At 42.1% G+C, this 23,970-nt stretch overlaps 1 protein-coding gene across 2 annotated transcripts in view; it reads right to left on the bottom strand.

The window, feature by feature from the left end:
- epb41l5 (erythrocyte membrane protein band 4.1 like 5) overlaps window positions 1–20,418 on the bottom strand; it is a 38,216-nt gene extending 17,798 nt beyond the window's left edge. For both annotated transcript variants that reach the window (XM_085383955.1, XM_085383956.1), the window contains exons 1-13: window positions 20,208–20,418; window positions 18,798–19,010; window positions 9,532–9,636; window positions 8,564–8,606; window positions 8,271–8,349; window positions 8,091–8,135; window positions 7,074–7,126; window positions 4,559–4,679; window positions 4,166–4,253; window positions 3,876–3,964; window positions 3,705–3,774; window positions 1,505–1,674; window positions 768–874 (exon numbers count right to left, since the gene is read on the bottom strand). In XM_085383955.1, the coding sequence (XP_085240081.1) occupies window positions 768–874; window positions 1,505–1,674; window positions 3,705–3,774; window positions 3,876–3,964; window positions 4,166–4,253; window positions 4,559–4,679; window positions 7,074–7,126; window positions 8,091–8,135; window positions 8,271–8,349; window positions 8,564–8,606; window positions 9,532–9,636; window positions 18,798–18,977 (1,150 nt within the window). In that variant the 5' untranslated portion in view covers window positions 18,978–19,010; window positions 20,208–20,418. The remainder of the gene's footprint in view (window positions 1–767; window positions 875–1,504; window positions 1,675–3,704; window positions 3,775–3,875; window positions 3,965–4,165; window positions 4,254–4,558; window positions 4,680–7,073; window positions 7,127–8,090; window positions 8,136–8,270; window positions 8,350–8,563; window positions 8,607–9,531; window positions 9,637–18,797; window positions 19,011–20,207) is intronic.
- Between the last annotated feature and the right edge of the window lie 3,552 nt (window positions 20,419–23,970).

Raw genomic sequence — 23,970 nt, 5'->3', positions numbered from 1 at the left:
CCAACATTTAGACCCTGAAGTCATTTCTTTGCAGAAGCGTCTTTGAGTTTAACACAAGTAAAGCTACAGTGTAGGCTGCACGAAGGGTCGAGGCTATGTCCAGCATTTACACTGGTGCATGGTGTGCCTGTGTTATAGTTTAGGGAGGGGCTCGTGAGGTTACAGCAGGTTACTTATGTTCTGTAAGATCCCCCTTAAAGGTGAGCTACTCTGTACTCTGGGCAGCTTTTCTTCAAGGACCTCTCCTTCCATCCTTCCTCCAGTACGAACCGGTTTTTCCTGACCCTGCAACACAAAGGCCCCCTGGCATGATGCTCATCTTGGAGACTACGTTAGCCTTCACATAGCTAATCCAGGGGGCACTGCTCGGGTGATGAGGAGTGCTCGTAGCTCTGCCTAAGTGGGGCAAGCAGGTCATCGTATGCTTTTTACACAAGGAGTAGAGGATTTCTAAAGCTCTGTTCATTTGTGTCCCAAGCGTACAGTGTTCCTGACTGCACGGCTCGGCACGCAGTGCACATAGGGGGACCTTGTGTGCACAGGTGCAAGCCTTCCCAGCTACTTCAGCTCTTATTCATTCAACTCACAGGTGAAATCCTTTGTGGCCAATCAGTCAGTGTTTTTAATTTTCAGAAGTTAAACTGACAGGAAAAACGTCACAAGAATACTTTCTACTATAAAATATTTTCCCCTGATGTTGTGATGCATGCTTCCATGAATATTTGTTCCCGTGAGTGTTAATGCTGACTGTCACGTTTCAGGCTCACCTCTGCTGTGCATGGTTCTTCTCGAGTAGCGTCTGCTCGGTCTCCTCTCAAATGATGCCGAGCGCCTTGCTTTGCTGGCCTTTGTTGTCTGGTATTCAGTCTTGCCGCTGATCGTGCAAACACAAGAATTTCTTTACAGTTGCAAACTGTTCCCAACAAACATTTCTTTCTTAACGATGCTCTGTGGCAAAAACAGGCGCAGCAATGACCCCTGCTGAACCCTGAAAGCATCCAGGCGATAACCTTTCATTAACAACAAACCCCTTCAACCCCCGTGTTAAATCAACATTACTGCAGAGCTTATCCAACTGGGTAATGTTTAAACACACAGTTGGGAAGCAGCTTGCTACTGCAGCATGTTGATACCGAGTGCCTGTCAGTACCACTGCAAGTATCTGTGTGTACACACATGGGCTACTTGGCATGTATAGAGAGTGATTAAGCACTGTTTGTCAATCTGAGACGGTCTTCTTGGCGCACAATGACAAACACACACATCTAATTTGTGACATATTAATCTCGAGCAGTCTGCCACAATCCCCAGTTTACGTTTGAGTCTCCCACCACAACCATATTTCTCAGAGCTAAAATCCTAATTTTATCCTGTGATTTCCTTTTTAAAAAAGCTTGGGAATTATATTTTTTATGATCTGGGATGTAAGGTTACGTAAAACTGACTAAGACCACATACACACAAAGACTCTGAACAACCACAGCCCTGGCTGTGCATCTCTCACCTGTATCTGAAGCGTGAGCCCATGCGTATGAATCCAGAGCGTGCAGAGTTCTTCTCCACAGGTCCTCTCAGCCTAAAGAAAGCGTGGTGCTCCACAGCACACTTCCAGAGATGCTTACAGGCCTTGGGGTGGTCCATCCTGAAGACAAAGGTGTGCTCCTGCTCTTTACCCTGAGGAGAATCGGGACAGGGTTGGACTCGATTAAAGCGGTTTGACATCATTAGAGCAAATTGTGAACTTCTGCAGCTGGAGTAGAACTTGAAAGTGCAGCAGTGATCTGGCAGGTAAAAAGGACTCAAACAAGCCAGTGATGTCTTTATTTTTTATTTACAATTTTTATGATGAATCTAATATTTTAAGTATAGTTTAAAATCCCTGCATTTTACCAGAAAAACTAGTTGGGGCAGGAAAAACTGCATAACAAGTTTTGATTATTTTTTCCACGTCTGCATTACATGCCCCAACTACGCATGTACTTTAGCCATGCATAGACTTACTGAAGTGTAATAGGAATGACTGCTTGGTCATCGAACCTCCAGCTTTTTGCATCTGCGATGGAGTACAGTCAGAGCTTTCCTTACTGAAGGGGCCTGATATGCGAGGAATGAACGGCTGTACCACCAGCGCAGGTGCTGCCTCATTAATTTGATTTCTCAGAGAGGCGTGGATGAAAGCCCGCCTGGCACTGCAGCCAGTTACAAGACCTGGAGCCGGTCCAGTGCCAGTCACACTGTTCCTGCATTTCCATCTATTCTCAGGTGTACTTCTGGTATTTCACACATGCATGAAGCTACACCCCAACCTCCCACTCCAAGGGGGAAAAACACAACATCCTTTACACAACAGGGGTTTCAGCAAAAAACAGTCACGTGAGTTAACAGACTGGCCAGCTGTTAGAAAAAAAATGGTCTGAAATTTAGAGTGACAGATGAGGGGAAGTGACTGCTTCACTTCCTCCACCCGAGCAGACGGGTTTACTGTCAAAGTGTATGTGTGTGTGCGCATCACATTACTACAGCATACATTTGTTAAAGGACAGAGTTAGGAGGTGAAAACTGTGTGTGCGTGTGTACCTGTTTAGACGTCTTTATAAGGACCAGAAACTGGCATTCCACTATACTTGTGAGGACACACACGCTGATCCTCACAAGCTTTTTGATGCTCAAAATGTGGTTTTAATGTCAGGGTTACGATTAGGTTTAGGGTCAGGCATTGCATTATGTCAATTACATGTCCTTGCTAAGACAACAAAACGAGAATGTGTGTGTGTTGGGAGGTTTGGGGGGCGCATACCAGAAATACCAGAGGGGGCAGGCTCCTTTATTAACCTCAGTCAAAGACCCGAGGGACGGACACACGGACACACACACGGACACACGGACACACACACACACCTCCCTGTTATAATATGGATTGGGAACAACATCAAACAAAGTTTTTTGGGGGGATTTTTCTTTGATAAGAAACAACAAAAAATGTTGTTTGTTGGAATTTTCTGAAAGGTCTTAGAAAATGATTTTACACTGTAAGATGAACTTTTCTCAAAATGCTGAAATTCATCCTGATTTGTGTTTCTTTGTGGAAGCTGACACATTAGATGTGTTCAGTGAGTTTCATGAGATCGAACAGTGTAGAGTTACAGCTGCAAAGTTTAGCTTTTATAGCGTCTGGTATTTTCTAATTTACTTCAACCAGACCAGCTGAGAAAAATGATAAAAGCTCATTCAAACAGGAGCAAACGTGCAGCAACTAGAGTTAATACAAGGTTTGAATTTTGTTAAATTAGCTTTTATTCTTATTTCATTTTGATTTTTTTTTCACTTCTGTTTAGTTTCATTAAAGGTTTTTTTTTTAATTCGGTTTTATTTGAGTTTATTATGACTCAGAGTGAAAAACTCAGAACAGCCACTGTAATGGAGACTTTGCAGCCTAACGCACACACAAAAACACCTGCTCGCACCTGATGTGCTGAATAATGTGATCACACTGCAGGTGTTAAAGACATTTTATCTATATTTTGAATTTAATTTAGTCTTGTAAGCACAGGAGTTAAACTTTTTTTTTTTTTTTTTTTTTTTTTTTTTTACACCTGGTTTTACTTTGTTTCTATTAACATTAAGAAGATACTGCCCGTCTACTCCGTATTCTCCACGGTCTGCTGCCCGTCATGTGTGCATCGTGTGTGTGCGCTCGTGATCACCTGATCATCATCCTCCACGACCACAAGCGTCAGTTTGCTCTTCTTGAAATCCAGACGAGTGATCTTGGGCCTAAGACAGTCACACAGGAAGGCAGGACAAAATATTATGTCTATAAAGGATGAAAAAAAAAAAAAAAAAAAAAAAGTGAATTAGGTCCGAATGAAACGTACCAGAAGAAAAGGCCGATCTTAGTTTGTCCTTCAAACACCAGAACTCCAGTGGGTGTCAGGCCCAGGCTGTACTCGTTACCATCTCGAGCCTGCAGGGCAGAAGTGATGAAAAGACAGGAAGGGAGAAGAAAGAAGACACATCAAAGAGCGCACATTATGATCTTATCATATGCTAATGTTGCGATGCACATTCCTTTCTCTTCCTGTCTTTCATCAAGGGCACTTCCTGTTTGGGATCCTACGTGTGCTTGATGTGTGTGTAAACGGTACAGAAAGACCGTGTCACTTACCTTCACCATATGCATGTCCACCCCGTACATTTCGAGCCACTTTGCTTTATTCAGGTAGTTGATCTCAGCCTGGGCTGGTGTCTGACCTCTGAAAAAGGTGAGGAGGAAACGCATGCATCAGACTACACTCCCCTCCTTCCCTGCCACCGCTTCATGTGCTTTCCCTTTGCCTCCTCATCCCCCAAACCAGCTGTGGACTCATCTGGTTGTTGGGGATCTCTTTAATCGTCGGGTCTTTACCTTCGGTTGTGATTTAAAACAACTTTGTGCGAATTAAATAAAAAAAATGAAAGTGCAGTCCTAAGATGTTTGGCGTATATGGCAGCGTGGCCATTACATGACTTTCTACCTGTGCTCATAAACACACTACCTCAGTAACAACGAAACACTTACCTGCACTCCTTCCATGTGTTATATATAGCCAGCTCCATCTCCTCTGTCTGCTCAGGCATGAAGCGAAACTCTGACACGAGATCCAAATTGTGTTCTAATGGATCACAGTCGCCCAACTCGGCTGCAAACACACAGACGCATCTTTACAGTTAATGATGGAATACCCCCCCCCCCATTCAGCATTTTACCAAACATTTCAAGTTGCTATACATCAATACAACCATTACATCCCAAATTTTAATAATATGTATGCATGAAGTCCATAGTAACTACATAAAAACATGTTTTTGTAAACGCACATTTCTAGTTACAGAAATTTCAGGTTTATCCATCAAAACTGTAAATGCAAAAAAGTTGCCCAAAATAGTTTCCAGCCACAGGAAATGTATTTTGAGTGTTTTCATAGTTTCATTTTTGAGATACACCAATTTTTATAAACTGCAGGAAAAACAAAATAAATATAATAATAGCATGTTCATCAAAATAAACTATTTCCACCAGTGGAATTAAGCCTCTCAGAAACTATACAAAAAGCCATAAAGTCAAGCATGACTTTCAAAAACACCAGTTAACCTTTGAAAGGCCCTGTAATGGAAAAAAAAAAAAAAAACTTTCCCATGAAAAATGACATCACTTCCAGTTATGGCAGGTAATGGCGGACATGCGATAGTTCGCCCTGATATTTATTCCGACGTAGGGAGTGCTATGAACAGCTGATCGGATCGGCAAAGCGTGTTTGTGGAGTGTGTTTTTGTTGTTGCCAGCACTTTTTACACAATTTTTGGAAAGCCATATGTGGAAGGAAACTGCCACCTGGGACAAGTTGATTGCATGATATGCAAGTGCAACTCCTCTGGTTTCATATGCAAAAGAAATTATAGCGCTAGCTTATGTGGTTGCACTTCTACTGGGAATTAAAAATAGTTACACAAATAAGAGCGTGCACGCTCCGATGGGCTTAGAAGGGTTAAAAATTAAATAATTACATGAATTAATAAAAATAAATCTGTTCTTTATATTTTTCTAGAAAAATAGGAAATGGGTACAACAATTTATAGACTGTGCAAACATACATGGAAACACAGTATTTAAGGCATGAAGAGAGTTTGCACAATTGCTTGATCGCCCACTGAAACCATTTCCGTACATGGATCAGATGAAGCTCCAGATGCATCTCTCATGTCCTGTGTCCTTAAGAACTTGACTTTCACATACTGTTCACGTCATCTTCTGTTTGCTGCCACGTTTTCAGCAAACAGCTCTCTGGAAATCACATTGACGGTGCAAAAGTACTGTTTTATGCCAGTCTGTGTTATCTTTACCATTTTCTTAACTGAGGAAGAGAATAAATGCCGAGTTTCTGTGGCCGGCTGCTTGTAACAAAGACAATAATCAAATTTAAAATTGGTTCTTTGCTATGTTTCCTCTTATGTGTAGGCACAACACTGAGTTAGGGGTCTTTGAGTGCCTGGATGATTTAGAGGTCAGTTACGCGGCTTAAACAAAAGCATTTCCCTGAAAACGGTCGGGTACAAGGATTGGACTGAAAGCGAGAGGAAAAAGCAGCCATCGTCCAAAGAAAGAGCACTTTGAAAATTACAGGAAAGTCTGGCTCCATGGAAGCAAAACATAAAGAAATGAGGGGTTGCTCGAGACTTCTGAACACTACTGTGTGCATGAATTCCTCAGATTTAACTGGTTTTATACTGAATCACCCACCTAAAAGTCTCCAATGAGGTAACGGGTATTTCCAGCTGCCAGCATAAGAAATAAACCATCACACAGAAAAATTGAGAGAAGGGAAAGAAAGAGTCGTGATTACGGCTTCAGTGTTTGGATACACAGAAGCAGCTCAGGTTTGTGATCTTCATTGTTTAGCTAGTCCAGCTGTGAGCTAAGCCTCGGGATAAAGGGGGAGAAAATATAACTTTAGCCTATCCCTAAACGTGGACCAACAACAGAAATGTGAAAAAGTTGAAGATAAAGCTAGAAAGCTCAGCTGAGGGGCAGGGAGAAGGCAGAAAGGGTGCTGGATTAGGGGGCCACAGAAGAGGATCGAGCACTAATGAGCTGGCATTTACCCACAATGACCATGTGTAAGTGTGAGCACACAAGGGTTGGTGCACGCAAGCCCATTCCATAAATGTCTCCAGCGACTCAGTCTTTGCTCCTCTGCAGCACCTCTGAAATGGCTCATTGCAGGTAAACACTGGACTTATGAAACAGCTACTGCAGGTGTGTGAAGGTAGGAGCTCAGAGTGTAAGTCAAAGACTGCCATGACTGGTTCCAGATACGCATCTGTGATGTGAGAGCCTCGTTGGCACACAACCTCACCAAGAACACCAAGTTAGCATTTGAGGCTACAGCTCTGCAGCCTCGTTTAGTTTGCATGGACTAAAGTTCTCCAGCTGCTGTAAGATCTGGCTGCACTGACTTTCTAAGCCGAATCTCCAGACCAGAACAATCACCAGCTACATAAAACATAAGCTGTGTGTGAAACACTGATGTGCTTACCCTGTAGTGAGAAGGCAGCCAACTCCACCGCTGTGTCAAACGGACATTCGAGCCTAAAAACACAGACGTGCAAAAATGAATCGTAGTGAAACCCATGAAGCTCAAGCCTGCAGGTTCCCTTCCATAAAGAGGAAATCAGAATTCCATATTTTAATCTCTATTTAATGACTGAATGAAGGCATCTACACTCCAATGACCAGCAGGTCAATATATAATCCTGTAGGGCTCTGAAGGTTAGAGGGCAAAGAAAACCAACACAAAGGATTCACATTTAAACACATTAGCCAGAGTTCAACAGTCGAGTGTCTCCTCAGATCTGTGTAAACTATAGAGATTTGTAGACGTTCCCCCCACGCTGCCAACATCTCTCTTACTCAGTGAATTTACTTGTTTGACGAGCTGTTGTTAATAACAAACTCCTCGGTAACCCAACGTTAAGCTTACAAGGTAAAAACTGCAAACCCAACATTTATAAAAGGATCACATCTGAGCAGGACAAGTTCATTTTAACTAGTCAGAGTTTAGAAACTATGACTGAGGACAGTCTGCAGAGCACACCGAGCGTTTTTTTGAAGCAGAAGTAAAAACCTAACGTAGTTTGACCTTTAAATAAATGCAGCTAAGTCCTATGTAAATGTCTCCGTGTCCTTTCAGTAAGCCAAACGTTCCAACTTTCATTCCTGACTGAAAAGCTGTCCACGCCTTGGTAACTAATAAAGCTTCTTACTTAAATTCAAAGGCTACAGTGCAGGATTGTTTAGTTACCAAACAGTTACAGCACAGCTGTATTAACAGCTGTCAGGGAAGTGTTCCCACGTGAATGAGACATGTTGTATAAAAATGCTTTGAGAGCTCGAGCAGAGAGGCTGAAAAATGCTGATCATTTTCTGCTCTGAACAAGCAGAAGAAACCTCAGAATGTAAAGAACAAATATGGGAACAGGCATCATTCTTAACACCTGACAACTTAAAACATGCCAACGCTTAAAAGTGTGCGCAAGAAACAGAAGTTACATACTTGCTACTGAGGAGGTCTTGTTTCAGCTGCAACACAAAAAGATATCTGAAAGAAAGCAGAAGGAAATTATCAGATATTTCACCCTTCTGAGTGGTGCGTGGCAAAACTTCCTTTAAAGTTCACTACAGTGGGATTTTAAAATGAGAGGAAAGAAATGCAGGTGTGGGTGTCTAAGCCCACCTGGTGAGCTCCTCGTGCAGGTTGTTCGGCTCTGAGGAGTAGAACTTGACTCTCATGTGAAGGCAGTAAGGAGGGCCAACTAAATGGAAAAATTTAAAAAAGATATTTATGAAATTTAATAACACAATAGCGTGTAATGTGTGCCTCGTGTTATTCACATGAACACAGTCGTAACATTTCAAAGAAATCCATTTGTGATGTCGGCTGGAGAATCCCAGCTGGTGAGTTTCTCTTCCAAAAACGTAAACATGCTCTTCACACAGGGATCAATGTGTTTGGGCTGCAATACTCACTTTTCACTTGTTTCTTGATACTTTTTGTGACATCGAGCCAATGCTGAAAGAATACAAAGCAACAACAATTAAATCAACACAGCAAGGTTTAGCAAAACTAACATGAAAGCCAACAGCAACATTACTATACATGCGCCTTTATTGAACATAGAAACAAAGCACTGGTGTGGTCAACTGATACAAAGCGACCACTTGAGTTAATTGGTTAATAAGTGCGCTGTTCTTCGAGGTTTCTTCTTAGAAGTTCAGGCTCTGCGAGGCATGAACTATGTTAGAGAGAGAGGGAGGCCTCATGCCCATGTCAGAGACAGAGATAGATAACAGAGGAACAGCACTCTCTCATCTCTCTCCCCCACATTCCTTATTGCAGCCCTCCCTCTCCCAGCGCTCTAAACCTGCCTCCTGTTTGCCTGCCTTTGAGTTTCCCAGTGAAGGAACAGAGTCCCCGAGAGACCGATGACTTCAAACTGTTTGTGTAAGAGGACAGCCCGACTCCCAGAGTGGACCGAGCCTTTAAGCCCTGAAAGTGAAAGTCTGTGTCTCAACCTTTCCTGGGAGAGCAGTAATGTGGGATATGTGGCTAAAACACAACTGTCAGAGACACTTGGTATCATATCAAATAAAAGCATGACACAGAATTATACGGCAGCGACATACAGATAAAGAACAGATATTTAAATTTTTGATATTTACTATAATACAGTCATAAATTAAAATGAACTCCTTACCCAACAAATACAATAAGATGTATATTTCTCCATAACATAAGTGCTAAAAGTTAGAAAAGTAAACAAACAGTGTGTAAACATTTACTTTTTATGCATCAATCCAATATCTGTAATGGGGGAAAAATGTTAACTTTAAGTATTAACAGGAAGTCTGCAGATTTAGTCAGGCATTAAATTTTTTTATTAATAAATAAACAAAAAACAACCAGTACAGAGTCACAAGACACCCTCCATGCTTACTGGAACTTGTGCCGAGTCCATGAAGCGTATTCCAAAGTAGTCTTTCTCAACAATGTCCAGATGGTACATGATCTGTTCAAACAGCTCCTCGCCTTTGGCTTTTTTCTGTAGAGGCAAACACATGAAAGAGAAGACTTCAGTGCTCTTGTTTCAGCACATTAATGAAAGTTAGGGTTGCCTCGGCCTCCAAGAAGTTTATAAATGATAAAACTGATTATTTGATCAGTCTTTGCAATGCCTGCAGCTCTGGAAAATTTTTTATGGGAAATAATATAATTCCCTGGAATACATTCTGACTTGTGTGGAAGAGATTAGAGAAAATGTTAAGCTGTCAGAAGCTGAATAGGTGTTGCCCTCTCTGACGAGGCCGTACCAGTCACTGCCTGCGTTCACGTTGGGACTGGGAAATATCTCAAATATACACCGCTCTCCTCTCAGTCTCACATTTCCATGAGGAGCAGTCACATCTCATGACAGAAGCTTTGTGTGCATCCGAGATCAATCTGCAGCTCCACAGTTCTCATAGTCCTCTAGTGTTCAGGAGTTTAGAATCAGCCTATAAAATCGGTACCAATCGGTCACCACTGCCTGATCGAGCTGGCAGCGTCTGTTCGTCCATAATAAGAAAGTAGGAATTATTTGATCAAACAGGTGCAGTTTCAGCTGTTTACCAGGTTTCACCACCCCCGGTTACTGGAGCACAAGCCTTTTTAGTTAAAACGTTCCCTGGATGCCACAGTACTTTTCCATGTGCCAGGTAACATTGTTTCTAACATACTAGGCCTAGAGTTTCCAATTTATCTCACTTCATGCAACCAAACCAGTTACATGACATTCTTTCTGAGGCTATAACGGCACAACTATGTGCAAAATGTTATTTCCAGAAATGGGTGAAGTGTTTAAGAACTAAGTAAAAAGCTTAAGCAGGATTGCCTCGATCTCTCTCACACACACACACACACACCCCCACACCCCCCAAGAGAGCTCCTGGGCAGCACAGGGGGCTGGCCCCATGCTAGCTGGCATAGCTGACGAGGCATACCGCACCCCTACAGTACCCTGGGAGAGGGAGCACAAAGGACTCATTGTGTGTGTGTGTGTGTGTGTGTGTGTGTGTGTGTGTGTGTGTGTGTGTGTGTCATTGTTAGAGTCTTTGCAGTCTTTCTGCCTCCCTGTGAGCACACAGTTCTCCCTCTGAGACGCTCAGATTGTTTAATGACAACAAAAGTCTTTAACCAATATCAACTACTGCAGTACGAGTCCAACCAAGCAGCCGGGGGAGCGATGTGTCCATAAAAAGGAAACAATATCTAAGATGAGTAGAAGGGTTACGGGGTTATTTTAGAAAGAAAAACACGATTCGAGCGTTTGCATGCATGTAAATTTAGTCTACTCTTAAATACTCCATTCAAAAAGCATCCATGGGCTTGACCTTTTCTCTGGTGCTACACACAAAAGAAGGTCAGTGTAGGTGATAGGGTGGGGTAACTGGTGGCAGTGGTGTAAACAAAACAGAAGGGAATAAACGTCCAAAAGGGAAGGATCCTTTGGCCTGGGGTGGTCTTACATATAAGAACCAGAGATGGTAAACCTGTGAGGTGTGGATCCTATTCAGGGTGTATTTCCAGCCACTCGGACGTCTCACAAGAATAAAGGAAACCAGGAAGCATTGAGAAGGGACACACAGCATTTCCTAAGTTACTGTATGTCTAAGCTGACACCTGGTGCCAGATGTTTATACCACTGGTTCCCAGTTGATGTGTTAAAACACACTATAGTGATCTGAGATTTTTTTTTTTTTTACTGTGAGTCGAAGGGCACCTCTGTCCACTGAGCCAATCCACACTGCTCAGGTGGTAGAAATGTTAGTCTGCTTTAGCTTAAGTCTGACTTGGGATGCGAATATGTCACCAAGCAAACTAGACCGACACTGAAACACCACCATGAGAGAGATGTAGAGAACTTCAAAGGAGGACTGGGTCTGAACCTAAAGCCACGTTAAGGTGATGCATGGAGGGCATACGCTAGCAGAGAGGAGAAGAAGGGACTAATATGAATACAGGTTTAGCTTTATTTTTGGTTTCCCTTTGTTACACCTTAAGCTCAAAATGTTAAAAAAAAAAAAAAATCACTGTTTTATACAATGCAAATGAATGTGTGACGCACAGACACTTGACAGCAGGAGCACAGAGAGCCTCTTACAAACAGCTGTGAGTGAAATACAGAGCAGATTAAAATTAGAGATGCAAAGAAGGGATTTTTTGCTAGTTTTCTAATATAAACGTTCATTTACAAGCATCGTAAAATCATACGATTATGAGTGATGAAGCCGTTTACAATCCAGCCCGCTCTTTGTCCAAAGGTCTTCTGTCATTATTATCATCCTCAGCTGTGAAGTAGGGCTGCTCAATTATAGCAAAATTGGTCAGCTTTAGACTCTACCATAGAGCCTTCACTGTGAGAAGTCTGCAAAGGCAGACCGGGACGAAGAGAGGGCCAGGAGGCAGCGGAGCTGCTGCTTCGATGGCCGGCACAGTATAAATGCAGAGAGCAACAACAGCTAACCAACACTCCTGTCACACAAACCTGAAAGCTGACCGAGTGGTTAAAAGGGCAGCTGCAGGTTCTGTTAATGAGGCCTCTGCAGCAGGGCGGGCAGTTCATTTTCCCCAAGAGTCCACATGACAAACTGGGACTGTTGTGTGCACGTGCATGCTTTGTAAAATTTCAAAGGCTTTTTTAATACAAAGTGCTATTGCTGTCTTGCTTCTTGTTACTTACTTCAGCTACTTCCCTTTTAGTTCTCACTCAGTGAGAGAAATCTGGTCTGTTTTGGGCTTTAAGTGCATGAAAGTCAGGTTCAGTGCGGTCACTGGGAGAGTTTGTGTATCTGGGTTTGTTAGACTTCATCACTGAGAATGTGATGATGGTAGATCCAAAGACGGCCAACACTTTCTGAGCACGTGTGCTTATGAGTGTAAAGTTCTCCTCTTTGAGAGTAAAAACTCCAAAGTGAAAAACTGTCTGTGATTCAGCCACTTCTTAAGTTAACCATTAAAGTTACAACACCAACAACATGGTTAATTTTTAGCGCTTACACAACACCTCCTGGTGCTAAATTCCCAATTTCAGATCTCGATTCATTTCAGAACTTAAGTTTTACTGAACCATAAAACTCCAGAAACGAATCTTGAACTGTGTAACATGCGTATTATTAACAGTGTCTGAAATGCAGACATCTGGAGGCCGAAAGCTGAAGCGTTTGCTCCTAAACCTCGCTCTGCTTCACTCTGTGCGCTCACACTGTTGGTATGAAATATAATGAAAGTCCAGCTCCCTGTGCTGCTGGCAGCGTAGGAGAAACAGTTCAAACAGCATAGAACAACAAAGGAAAACAACAGCCTCTCCAAACCATCAAGGCTTCCCAAAGCGACAGGAAACAAGTTTTCTTTAAGTTCTTTTAACTAAACATTGTGCCAACACTTCCCAGTAGGGCTCTGCTGCAAGGCGGGAAAATTCTCTTTCATCTTGATCTCGTCAAATTAAAACTGATAAATAAACTCTGCATTCACACACACACACACACACAGCTTCTGGCAAATACAAAAAGGTCCTCTCTGAACATCACAACGTTTTAATTGTGCTTCCGTAACCCCTTAAAATACACTTTTGTATTCTTAGTAACTTTCATTATTATTCAGTTTTTCATACACAGTACATTGGGCATCCCCCAACGAGGCTTTAGTCAGAGTCAAAATAAAATTACCAGCACTGTAATGAAATTATTTTTAATTTTATTGGGGAGTAATGAGCTCCAACGTAGCGGATATTTGTGTGATCCAAATGATCAAAAATCACAGGACTCGAGTTCAGTCACAGAAGGTAACACAGACTGTGTCTCAAACTGATTAATTGGAAAATCCCTGTTATTCCAAATCTTTACTAATCTTTCTGATGACTACACTGAGAAAAACTGCATAACTTTGTAGTGACAAACCCACCGGTGAGACACAGCTTATTATGAGGTTATCAGAAAGACCCCCAGTTTCAGCAGCACCTCAGCATCTGTCAACAGGTACTGCTCTACACTAGGCAGGCTTTAAAGTAGTGAAGGGCAGGACCACTGACAGAGCACAGAGGGGAGACGTCTATGACATCTAATTAAAGCAGGATGAGATATGAAGCAGACACGAAAGAAAAGACTGCTGGGACTAACACACTGATAGCCTGCGTCTGTGCTTGCTTTGTAAACAAATGTTCCAACTTCAATGATAAAAATTGATGATTAAAAAAAAAAATTGACTCTGAAAATTAATCATCAGCAGATCTGTGTCACGAGTACCACAGAAGGCTAAGCTGGATTGCTAGCAAAGCTGCCAGAGTCATCCACTACAGCTGTGACCAGACGTTTACAGAGGCTACAATCATTTCTTTTAACTGTTCATTCTCTGGGTGAAATTATTGTACAGCATACATCTTAAATAAACAAAACAAAGATTTTTATTTTTCTGTATTCCACGATAATGTATATTAATAAGCAGTGCTGAACTTTCTACAGTGTTTTTAAGTTGATGAGAAGTTAATATTGTGACTGACGACAACTGGCAGCTTCTCTTTGTCAACATAATGAAGAGGATTTGTTTGACAGCACTTACTGGACTGACCAATCCGATGAGTGTGGTCATTAGATTGACCTTGGACCTTCCCGAACAACAGGAAAGTCTAAGGAACTCTAAGGCTACGTTCACACTGCAGGCGAAAGCGCTTCAAATCCAACTTTTCTGACCCATATCCGATCATGCTATGACAGTTTGAACGGCATAAATCCGGTATTTTCAAATCCGATCTGGGCCACTTTCGTATGTGGTCCTGAATCCGACACATATCTGATGTTTTATAAAGCGGCTGCTGTTTGATGGTCAGGTCGCATTAAATCCGTCTTTTACGTCACTGACACAAGACAGACGCCAACTATCAGCGCCGGAGAAGACGACGTGAACGCTTCCTGTCCATCCAGTGAAACTGTTGAGAAGACGACGTTGGAGAAACGTAGAGCTGGGCGATAGAACGATAACGATATGTATCGCGATATAACTTTTACTCGATAGAGAAATTAAGCTATCGCGATAGACCTCGCCGCTCTTGTCCTCTTAAAAAAAAATAAATAAATAAAAAAAATCAGCCAATCCAAATTAAGTAGCGCAGAGCCGAACCAATCACAGCCGCAGCGTCACGTCGCGTGACTTGTAACGTACGGCACAAGTGCCAAGCCGCACGTGTGTTTGTTTGGGAAGCAGCCAGCGGGTAATGGAGGAAATGAGTGTGCCGACTAGAAAAATCAACCGAGCGTGACCGAAGAGAAAACAGATGATGGTTCCAATGCCGGAGAGATTGTCGAACGGAAGAGCCATAGAAGTTCCGTAGTGTGAAGGTATTTCGGCTATTTCAAGTCTGACAAAAAACAGAGTAGCGTTCACTGTAAATTGTGCCGAAAGCAAGTCTGGAAATACAATAAACTGGTGCATGCGTCACACTGTGCGCCACGTTATTGTTTCGGTGAAATGAATTTCTACAATACTGTTAATTCTACTCTCTGCAGTGTTTAAATGCTTACATATACACACAGTTACTGTCCCTCCACACATACGACTCGGTTCTGCTTCTATGCCCCAGCTTTGTTTACTTTTTCCCACCGAGGCTTCTAGACTTCTGATTGGCCAACATTTCTGCACGGTTAGGAATCTAGCGCCACCTGCTGCTTTGGCATGTTCATAGCAGCGTTTTCCTTCATTTCTGCCTTTATGTGTGGACGGGATTATTTTTTAAAACGAAAACGGAAAATCTCCGTTTTCAAAAATACCCGTGTACGTGTGGACGTAGCCTCAGTCTCTGACTGGAAGCGCTAATTCGTCATTCGGCTTTTGTCAGACTAAAGTAACTGTTAAAACTGTTTGAAAAGCTCAGCTATACAACAAGGAGAGATTGAGAATTTCCTTTTAGTTCTCAGTTTATTTGATATTGACAAAAGTTAGTCAGTTTTGTCTGTTCTTCTGTAAAACAAACTAAGATTTATTTTTAGAATTAATATTTTGTTTCTAAGTGGAATTGACAATTTAGTCTGTTTCGTTTGTTCTATTTTGAAACTTAAACGCTTTAGCGGCTGCCTTTTGTGTAGTTTGCAATATTTGCCTTTATTTATCTGAAAAAGTCTCATGTTCCTTAAGTACATCTACCCTGTTGAACTTATTATGGGAAATAAATATTTAAATAAAAACAAGCTGCTGATTATTTCACATTTTACTTGTGAGCAACGGCACATTTAAATCTTACAAATATAGTTATTTGGCTTATATCGTGATAGATATCGTTATCGCCTGAAATGAAAAAAACATATCGTGATATGAAAAAATCTCATATCGCCCAGCTCTAGAGAAACGTGAACATTTTCTTTGTACTGTATAATCTGCAGCTATCCTTTGAAGCAGCGCTCCTCTAAAACAGCAACAAGGGTCATTATTAGGCCAAATGTAAATAACAAAATAACTTTATAACTTAAAGCAAAATTGGGAAACGTAAAGTCCGAAACAAGTCTTTATATTAAGGTGCATCAGTCAAACTGTTGTTCTGGGTCTAAACTGAGCGCGTTGTGTGTGACGTCTTCTTTTGCGCATGCGCCGCTTTGAGCGTTCACACTAGAGTGCGTTTGCTGTCGCATTTTATTTGTAGTGTGAACAAGCAGACAAAAAAATAAAAAAATCTGAATTGAGCATCAAGACCTGCAGAGTGAACGTAGCCTAAAATCTAAGGATGAGAATTGTGCATTTACACATTGGGAAGATCCCTTGAAGCCATTTCTGCACAACTGCAGATTCCACGATCATCAGTTCAAACAACTGCACTTAAGTACAAGTTTATTTGGATGTGTGACCACAAAGTCTGGAGGAAGACCCAAACAATCACCCTCAGATGACAGGAAAGGGATTAGGATGTTCAAGAAGAACACAGCACGAGTCAAACGCCTTCTGGAGAAAAGTTTGACAGTCAAACAAGACCAAGATTGAGCTGCTTGTTTTGAAAAACAACTATTTCAGCTAACTGGGGACATTATCGTAACTGCAAACTGAAGTTAAACGAGTGAGGAGAGTACTGAGTAAGGCTGTTAACAAGTGTGTGTCTGCTGCTGCCCAATCATTGAGAGTGCGCCAAGATAAGGTGGGAGTGTTTGCAGAAGCTACATACAAGCATATCTTGGGGAGGGGAAAAACAAAGAGTCCCAACATAAAGAAAAAGGTCCTGCTGGAATGCATTTGTAGAAGCTTTCCACACACACCAAACGTCTGAGTTTCTAGATGTATGAATGCAAGCACAGGCTGGAGTAGTAACATTCCTGTAATCATCAATTCCCCAGCAGAAACAAGAGGCCAAGAGAGCGCGTCCAAGCAGATAACATTCCTCTAAGGGACCGAGTAAGAAAACAATGGCACTCTCTCTTCATGTGCACAATACTGAGCTGGTAGGAGGGATTACACGTTAAGGATTTGGCAGGTCAGGCTGAGGACGGACTCAGATGTGTGACATCACCTGTGAGATATGCTGAGTAAAACACATTCCTGCTCGCAAATGAGAAATTCCTGTAATGAGGTCTGCACTGCTGCTGGCAGCAGGCAGTTTGAGCCACAACATCTACAACGGGGAGAGCGAAATCAGGCAGTAACAGTGAGGAGGATTTCTCCCGAGCACATTTTCCTTGGAATTTATACAAGACAGCTTTCAAGATAAGCTTCGGGCTTCACTGGAGTTTTGGCTCACGGGAGGAAGAACATGAAGTGACAGGAAAATAATAATCACACGAGGGGGAAACTGTCCTAGAAGTGCAATCACTATCACTGTGCAGCAAGGCGCTCGTCTGTGAGGCAATAAAGTGAAACGAATAAAGAGAAAAAAGGGGAGGAGTGAGTTCTGGAGTGGTGACCAGCATGTCATGTGACCGAGCGTGTTCTCCAGAGAGGATCATGGAATTACAGGTGATCAGGAGCACGAGAGCACGCGCTTCATAGGATTAACAGGACTGCTCCACTGACACAGGCACACTGTGGTCACTGGTACACTGCTTTCACTTTCCAGCTCATAACCACATAAGAACACCGTTTATGTCAAGAGCCCATCTGAAGGCAATTAGTCACAAAGAATGATTCACTCAGATGCTATTATTAACAAGGTGTCGATTTCAAGGATGAGCAAGGATCAGGACGCGTCCAAAAACAAGACTCTCTCACATGCGCGCTGGTTAATGGGTCATTCTTTATTTTTGTAACGTGCTATTCAGCCTTGCTAAGTACATTTTTAGAGCGCTGATATCAACCTAAATATCTGTCCTATCACAGACGCACACTTAGTGTATCCATTATTATTATTATTATTATCATCTTCAACAGTGTACAACAACATAGTGACCAGTGTTGTTAGTTCAGGACAGTTTTATTTTGTTCTGTCACATCTGTAAAAGTTGGTTGGTTTTATAACATTGTTTCTAATATTTCTTATGAGTCAATAATCCGAGAAGATCAAAGTTTTATGAATTTCTATACGACTCAATATCAAAAATTAAATATTACTTGACTTAATTAAAAAAAATTAATAATAATAGGACCACTTATTTTCAGAGTTCTTTTTTTGGTAAATTTGCTCTTTTCCCCCAGGAAATTTGTCTATTTTCTCTTGTAAGCTGCCAGTTTTCCTCATCCCTGAAGAATAATGCAGAAAAATATACTTTTGGTAATTTAGAAATGGTGTTATATTATAGTTTGTCCAGCAGAGTAGCTCTCAGTCTGTTTTATAATATACTCAGCACTGTATGCAGCACATGTAGCAGAGCAGCAAGTTTTCCTGTATCTAAACAGTTAAGTTGTTAATTACTTTGTAAGGATTTGCATTGGTGCATAATTTTTTTTGTTTTTTTTTAAACCATATTTTTATTGATCATAAAGGTCAGAAATAACAGGAACCTGCATGAACAAATCAGGACTCTGTACCTGAACTAGTCCACAAACTGGGAGCCGGTCTGGAGCCCAGAGAAGGCCTGCATATGTTCCCAAAACTTAACATCTACCAGTTTCTGATAGTTTCACAGAAGACTGAGCGCAGAGCGAGCGAAATTCTCTAAGACGTAAAGGCTCTAATGAGGATCATAATTATAAAAGAGAGTGCGATGTGGAGCTGACAGACTTTTCCTGGCACAATGGGAAGTATCTTTAAAAACTCCTTACCGGTAAATCAACACTGACATCTGTCCCATCCAGCAGAGACACACGGCAGGTGATGATAGACGTTGCATCCCCAGCTGCAGGGATGTGCGTTGTGGCCCGCTGGGCTTCTCGTAGCCGGGCTTTCTCTGCATGTTTCCGGATGGAGCGTCGCCCCAGCGTCCTGCGCAGGAAACTTAACATGACGGGGGGGAGAGGAAGGGCACCTGTACGCACCTGAAATCAAAGAGTGTATAGATTTTTTTTTTTTAATAATTAAGGTAAAAATGTATTAGTTTTGTGTGCAGTTGGTCTGTAGTCGAGCCATGGCCGTCAGCCTAACCACGGTGGCGTGCCCACTCTCAACCTACGTTCGTACACCTCACCCTAAGGCCACAACTTCCAGTAGCTGTTGAAAGAATGAGATGGCAGGTAGAATCAGTGGAAATGAGCTTCCTCTGAACGGTGCTTGGGCTCTCCCGTAGAGATCGGGTGAGGAACTCTGTCACTTCAGGGTTGGGAGGAGCTCAAAGTAGAATGACTGCTCTTCCAACCTGAAAGGAGTCAGCTGAGGTGTTTCAGACATCTGACTAGGATGCCTCCTGAGTGGTTTTTAGCTGTGACTGAACAGGTGTGTCCTCTGGTTAGGGTGTACAGCTGCACAGGTGACACATTTTATGCTAAGCTGTCAAAAATCTGATATTCAAATACAGCTTATGTCACTTTGTATGAAGTTATGCTGCTCATTTAGTCAAGAAAACAGAACTGATAAGGTGGGGCTGTAATTACTGACGGCAGGTAACCGTGTACCTGGTGTCAAACAGATGATTTTCTTTCCATCTAACAGAATCCCCAAATAGATTATAAAGACTGATGGGAGGATTTCATCGATAAGGCTTTTTTTAATATAACAATAAATCTAGAAAATAAATATGTGCGATGTTATTTGACATCAAGAAGGCAAAGTAACGTTAAACACGACAAAACAAAGTTAGAGTTTACGTTTTAACTTAGTCTGAAACAGCTGCTAACGGTAATCGACCTTAAGTGTGCGTATTTTTAATTATTTTATTTTTTCCTGTGACTTCAGGTCACCCGGTAAACCAAAGTTCCTAAAAAAAAAAGTCCGAAACAGACCTAAAATAATTTAAAAAATCCATTGGATCAACATTAATCAAATTAGCCCTAGCTTTATCGGTAACCTTACCCAGTTAAGGCCCCAAGTACCTGGTGTAAGCAAAAGCAACAGGTGTGCGTTCGTTATACCGCGCGGGCTAACCGTTAGCCACCAACGCGCTTAAGAAGTACGACTCCGACCGGGCAGGCGCGCCCCGCACAGCAAAACGAACGCCGCGTTTAGCGCCCAGAGCCGACGTACACTTGCTCCAGCAGACACTTGTGGATCCGAGGACGTCTGAATGATGGGCTACTTACAAAAACCTCCTCGCGGGAATTCACGGTGAAAGGACGCCCGCCTGCATCGCAGTCGGCTAAACAGAAGCCTCGGACATTTCCGCACTTTGTGACTTCTGGTTTTCTAATCTTCCTTTTCCTTGTTTTATTCCGCCTCGGTGCCTCTGCGGGATAATTTTCTCTCCCAGGTCCCAACAAAAAGTAGGAGGCAAGCGCTCCTCAGGAAGTGACGTCACGACAAATCCCGAAGAAAGGGACTCGATTAGCATTTTTAAAGCGACACACCTTTTCTTTTTTTAAACTTTTCTACTCACTTGGAACGAACGAACAAACAAACAAAAAAAGTCATTAAGCGGTCATTTTCTTTGCAATTTATATTTACTTTATTTCAGTTTCTACTTCATTTATTTATGAGAGAAGAGAAAGGGGCTGCTGAGCTGGTACACGTAAAATCAAATATGTGTAAACGTGTAACTCGCAACAGCTTGCATGCTTTTGGAAAGCTGCAGCGCTTAAGGATTTAACCACTCATTTAATTTTTCTGAACTCGAATTATAAAGTATGGCCACTGTTTAACAGCATCACCCCCTACTGGTTGCTGTAGGAACTGCTGGTTCATTTAAGGGAATTGGTGTGCCCAAACATTATTACTATATCTAGACAGAAAGTAATGAACGCTGTGGAAAAACGGGAAATGACCTTTTTAAGAAAAAGAAAACTATCACGAGAAATTACTCTGGAAGTAAATAGGTTTAACTTTCTTGGCCCCTAGACCTAAAGAGGCACTTGGAAAGCAAACATCTCCTCTGAGAAACTGATGCTGTTTCATTTGAAATTAGAGTTTTGTTTCCTGCACATATGAATACAGCTGTGCCTTTAAATTTAGCCCATCTTTGAGGTTTTGTGGCCAGGTACACAGGCAGACTTCTGTCAAAAGGCCTTTAAAATGCTAAAACAATGCCTTATCCTGATTCATTTCTATATTATTGTGATTAAGATCTGAAAAGATTCAGCTGTCTTCAGATTTTTGCACATTAATGTTCAAAGTTTTACAGCTTTGCCACTCAAATCCGATTCCCCTGCACGTTAAAAATGGGTGAATATCACTAAACTAAGTGCATATGCACCATGTGTGCCTTTGAAATTGTGCACATGCACTGCTGCACTGCATCCTAATGCAGCACACTGACCACATGTTTGCATCTGGAACCCAAACAGATTTTTATACCCCAGAAAACTGTGAGTGACAGAAGTGGATTGGTGGCAGCGAGAGTGAAAGAGAAAGCAGCGAGATCGGCAGTGATGCAGGCGAGGAGGCAAAGATGAAGATGCTAAGACCTTCTGTTGGATAAGAAATGAGTACAGATGGTCAGGGCACGTGCAGAGGAGGGACAGTGGATATGTTGGACAAAGGATGATGAAGATGGAGCTGCCAGGCAGGAGGAAGAGAGAAAGACCTCAGAGAAGATTTGTGGATGTAGTGAAAGAGGACATGCAGAGGGTTGGTGTGACAGAGGAGGATGCTGGGATAGGAGGAGATGGAGGCAGGTGCTATACCCCAGAAAGTCTATCTATATTAACACTGTGTGCATTTGGGGTCCAACATCATTTTCTCCAGCTACAACTAACAGCATCAGCACTGTGTCTCCCTTGTGTGACTGATGGCTTCACTCTACGCTTAAAACGGCACCAAATAATTCTAGTCGAGATCTTCAGCCTCCAGTCGCTCTAACGTTGCCCAACCTCACTTTTACAGTGTGGAAAAGCAAGGTGATCCGAAGCCACGTCTCCATGCTTTGACAGACAAGCTTTAATTGTTCATAATCAAGCTTATAGACATGTCCAAAGCACTGTAAAAACCAAGATACCAGAGAGGAACAAGCAACTGAGGACAAAGGATTTTATGACACAGGTAGAAGTTAACCAAGGGTATAATACGGTAAAACATTTCTCATGACGTTGTGGTTCATTATATATAACACTCGCTGTTATAGATTACCTTTCAAATAAAATGAGAAAGAAAAAAAAAGTTGGAAAGGGCATTGTTGAAATACACACCATTTGTGTCACATTTGAATCATCCAAAGGAGAGAAAAAAATAAAAATAGAAACAAAATCTTTCTGCTCACAAATGATTTTCCCTTTTATTTTAAAGTTTTTTTTTCATATACAACATTATATTTACATGTTCTAGTACTATTTACACAAAATTAGCAAGTGGCACTGTGTAGTTAGTTCTTTTTTATTCTTGATCCCTACAGGTGTCTTATTTTCAAACAAAATTTAAAAAAGATAAATTAAAAAGAAGAACATCTGAACAATGCTTTATGCCTCATCTTTCTCTCTCAGTAGGACTACCCGCCAATCAGCCTTCTACAAAGTGCTGTCTCTTCTTCGTTATCTTTACAAAAATACACCCCGAGCCCTCCCCGCGCCCCTCCACACTACTTCAGCTCAGTAACCTTGGATACACAGACAGTACCGATTACGTGTCAACAAAAACACGTCGAACACAGACGGCTCGAATCCTCCGTCATCGACCTCTCACCGCACGTTTTCTCGTCTCATGACGAGTTTTTTGTATTTTTTTTTGGTGGCACTTTTAATTCTGCTGCCAAAAACAAAAGCTTCACTTCTTCCAGAGTGCACACTCACAGATGTGGGCCTGCGGCGCGTTTGTCAATAAAAGCAAAAGTTAAAAAAAATCGCCGGCCCTCCCATGACTAGCCTCAGTTTGTCCTTCTGTGGAAAACAGGCTGTTTGATACTGTACCCACGGTATTCTGCACGGATGTATCACTCGCCTCCAGGCCGTGCAGAGAGTGGGATCCATGTATAATGATCCAAAAAGAGAGGCAGCTGGGGAAAACAATGAGGAGAGAACTGTGGATGTTGCGTGGGCTCTGCAGAAATGACTGAAGTGTGTTAGGCCAATTTTGGGAGAGGGATGCAACACGGGAGAGATTAAGGAGGAGGAGGGAAGAAAGAAAAGAGTGAAGAGGAAAGCAGTTTCCAGGCTCTTCTTAATCCCACCTCTACATGTGGCCAAGGATGATTCAGCTGTTTGAAAAGGAGGCATGAGCACAAAGTGAATTGTTTCACAGGCGAAGATTCAACCAGTTTCTTTTTTAAACCACACTTCAGGAAGGCTCCCTTTCTATTTCTTATTTTGTTTCTTTTGTCTTGTTTTTTCCAGAAACTTGAGATCAGGTTCGAGCAGGTCTGCGGCTTCACGGCTCAACCTTTCATTCCAGTTTACAGGCAAGCAGGCTGAGAGCAGACAGCTGCCAAAGTACATGTTAGAGATGGCTGAGGAACAGAGAGGGAGAGGTAACGGAGGACGAAAACCGAAAACACACATTCGTATTTTTCTCACTCACACACACACACACACACAGCGGTATTTGTTTCCAGCAGAATCCGCTGCGAGAGCCGAGATGAAACTCATCGCCACACTCGAGCGCAGCAGCATCACCGGGTTTTACAAATAAAACCGACTACCTGGGTTCTGTGAAATGAAAATACGAAAATTGTTTAGTCTCACCTATAATCTAAACATGTCTTACAAAGATGAGGTATCGTTTAGGGAAAAGAGAACCAACAAAAAGGGAAATATCGGCTGAATGTTGTGTTTGTGCTGCTTCTGTAAACAACTCTCACGCACAGGCTGCTGTCAGACCTCTCACAGCGAGTTTTTCTCAGGTTAACGCTGAATCGCGTGACTGCTCAGAGTAACCACACTTCCACCTGGACTGTCAGCATGTACCCGGGTTTGCTCCGGTCTG

Source organism: Rhamphochromis longiceps, linkage group LG16 (assembly GCF_057381845.1).
Source record: "Rhamphochromis longiceps isolate RC_006_pf linkage group LG16, R_longiceps_female_GT1.1, whole genome shotgun sequence".
NCBI lineage: Eukaryota > Metazoa > Chordata > Actinopteri > Cichliformes > Cichlidae > Rhamphochromis > Rhamphochromis longiceps.
This window is presented reverse-complemented; position numbering and strand designations above follow the sequence as displayed.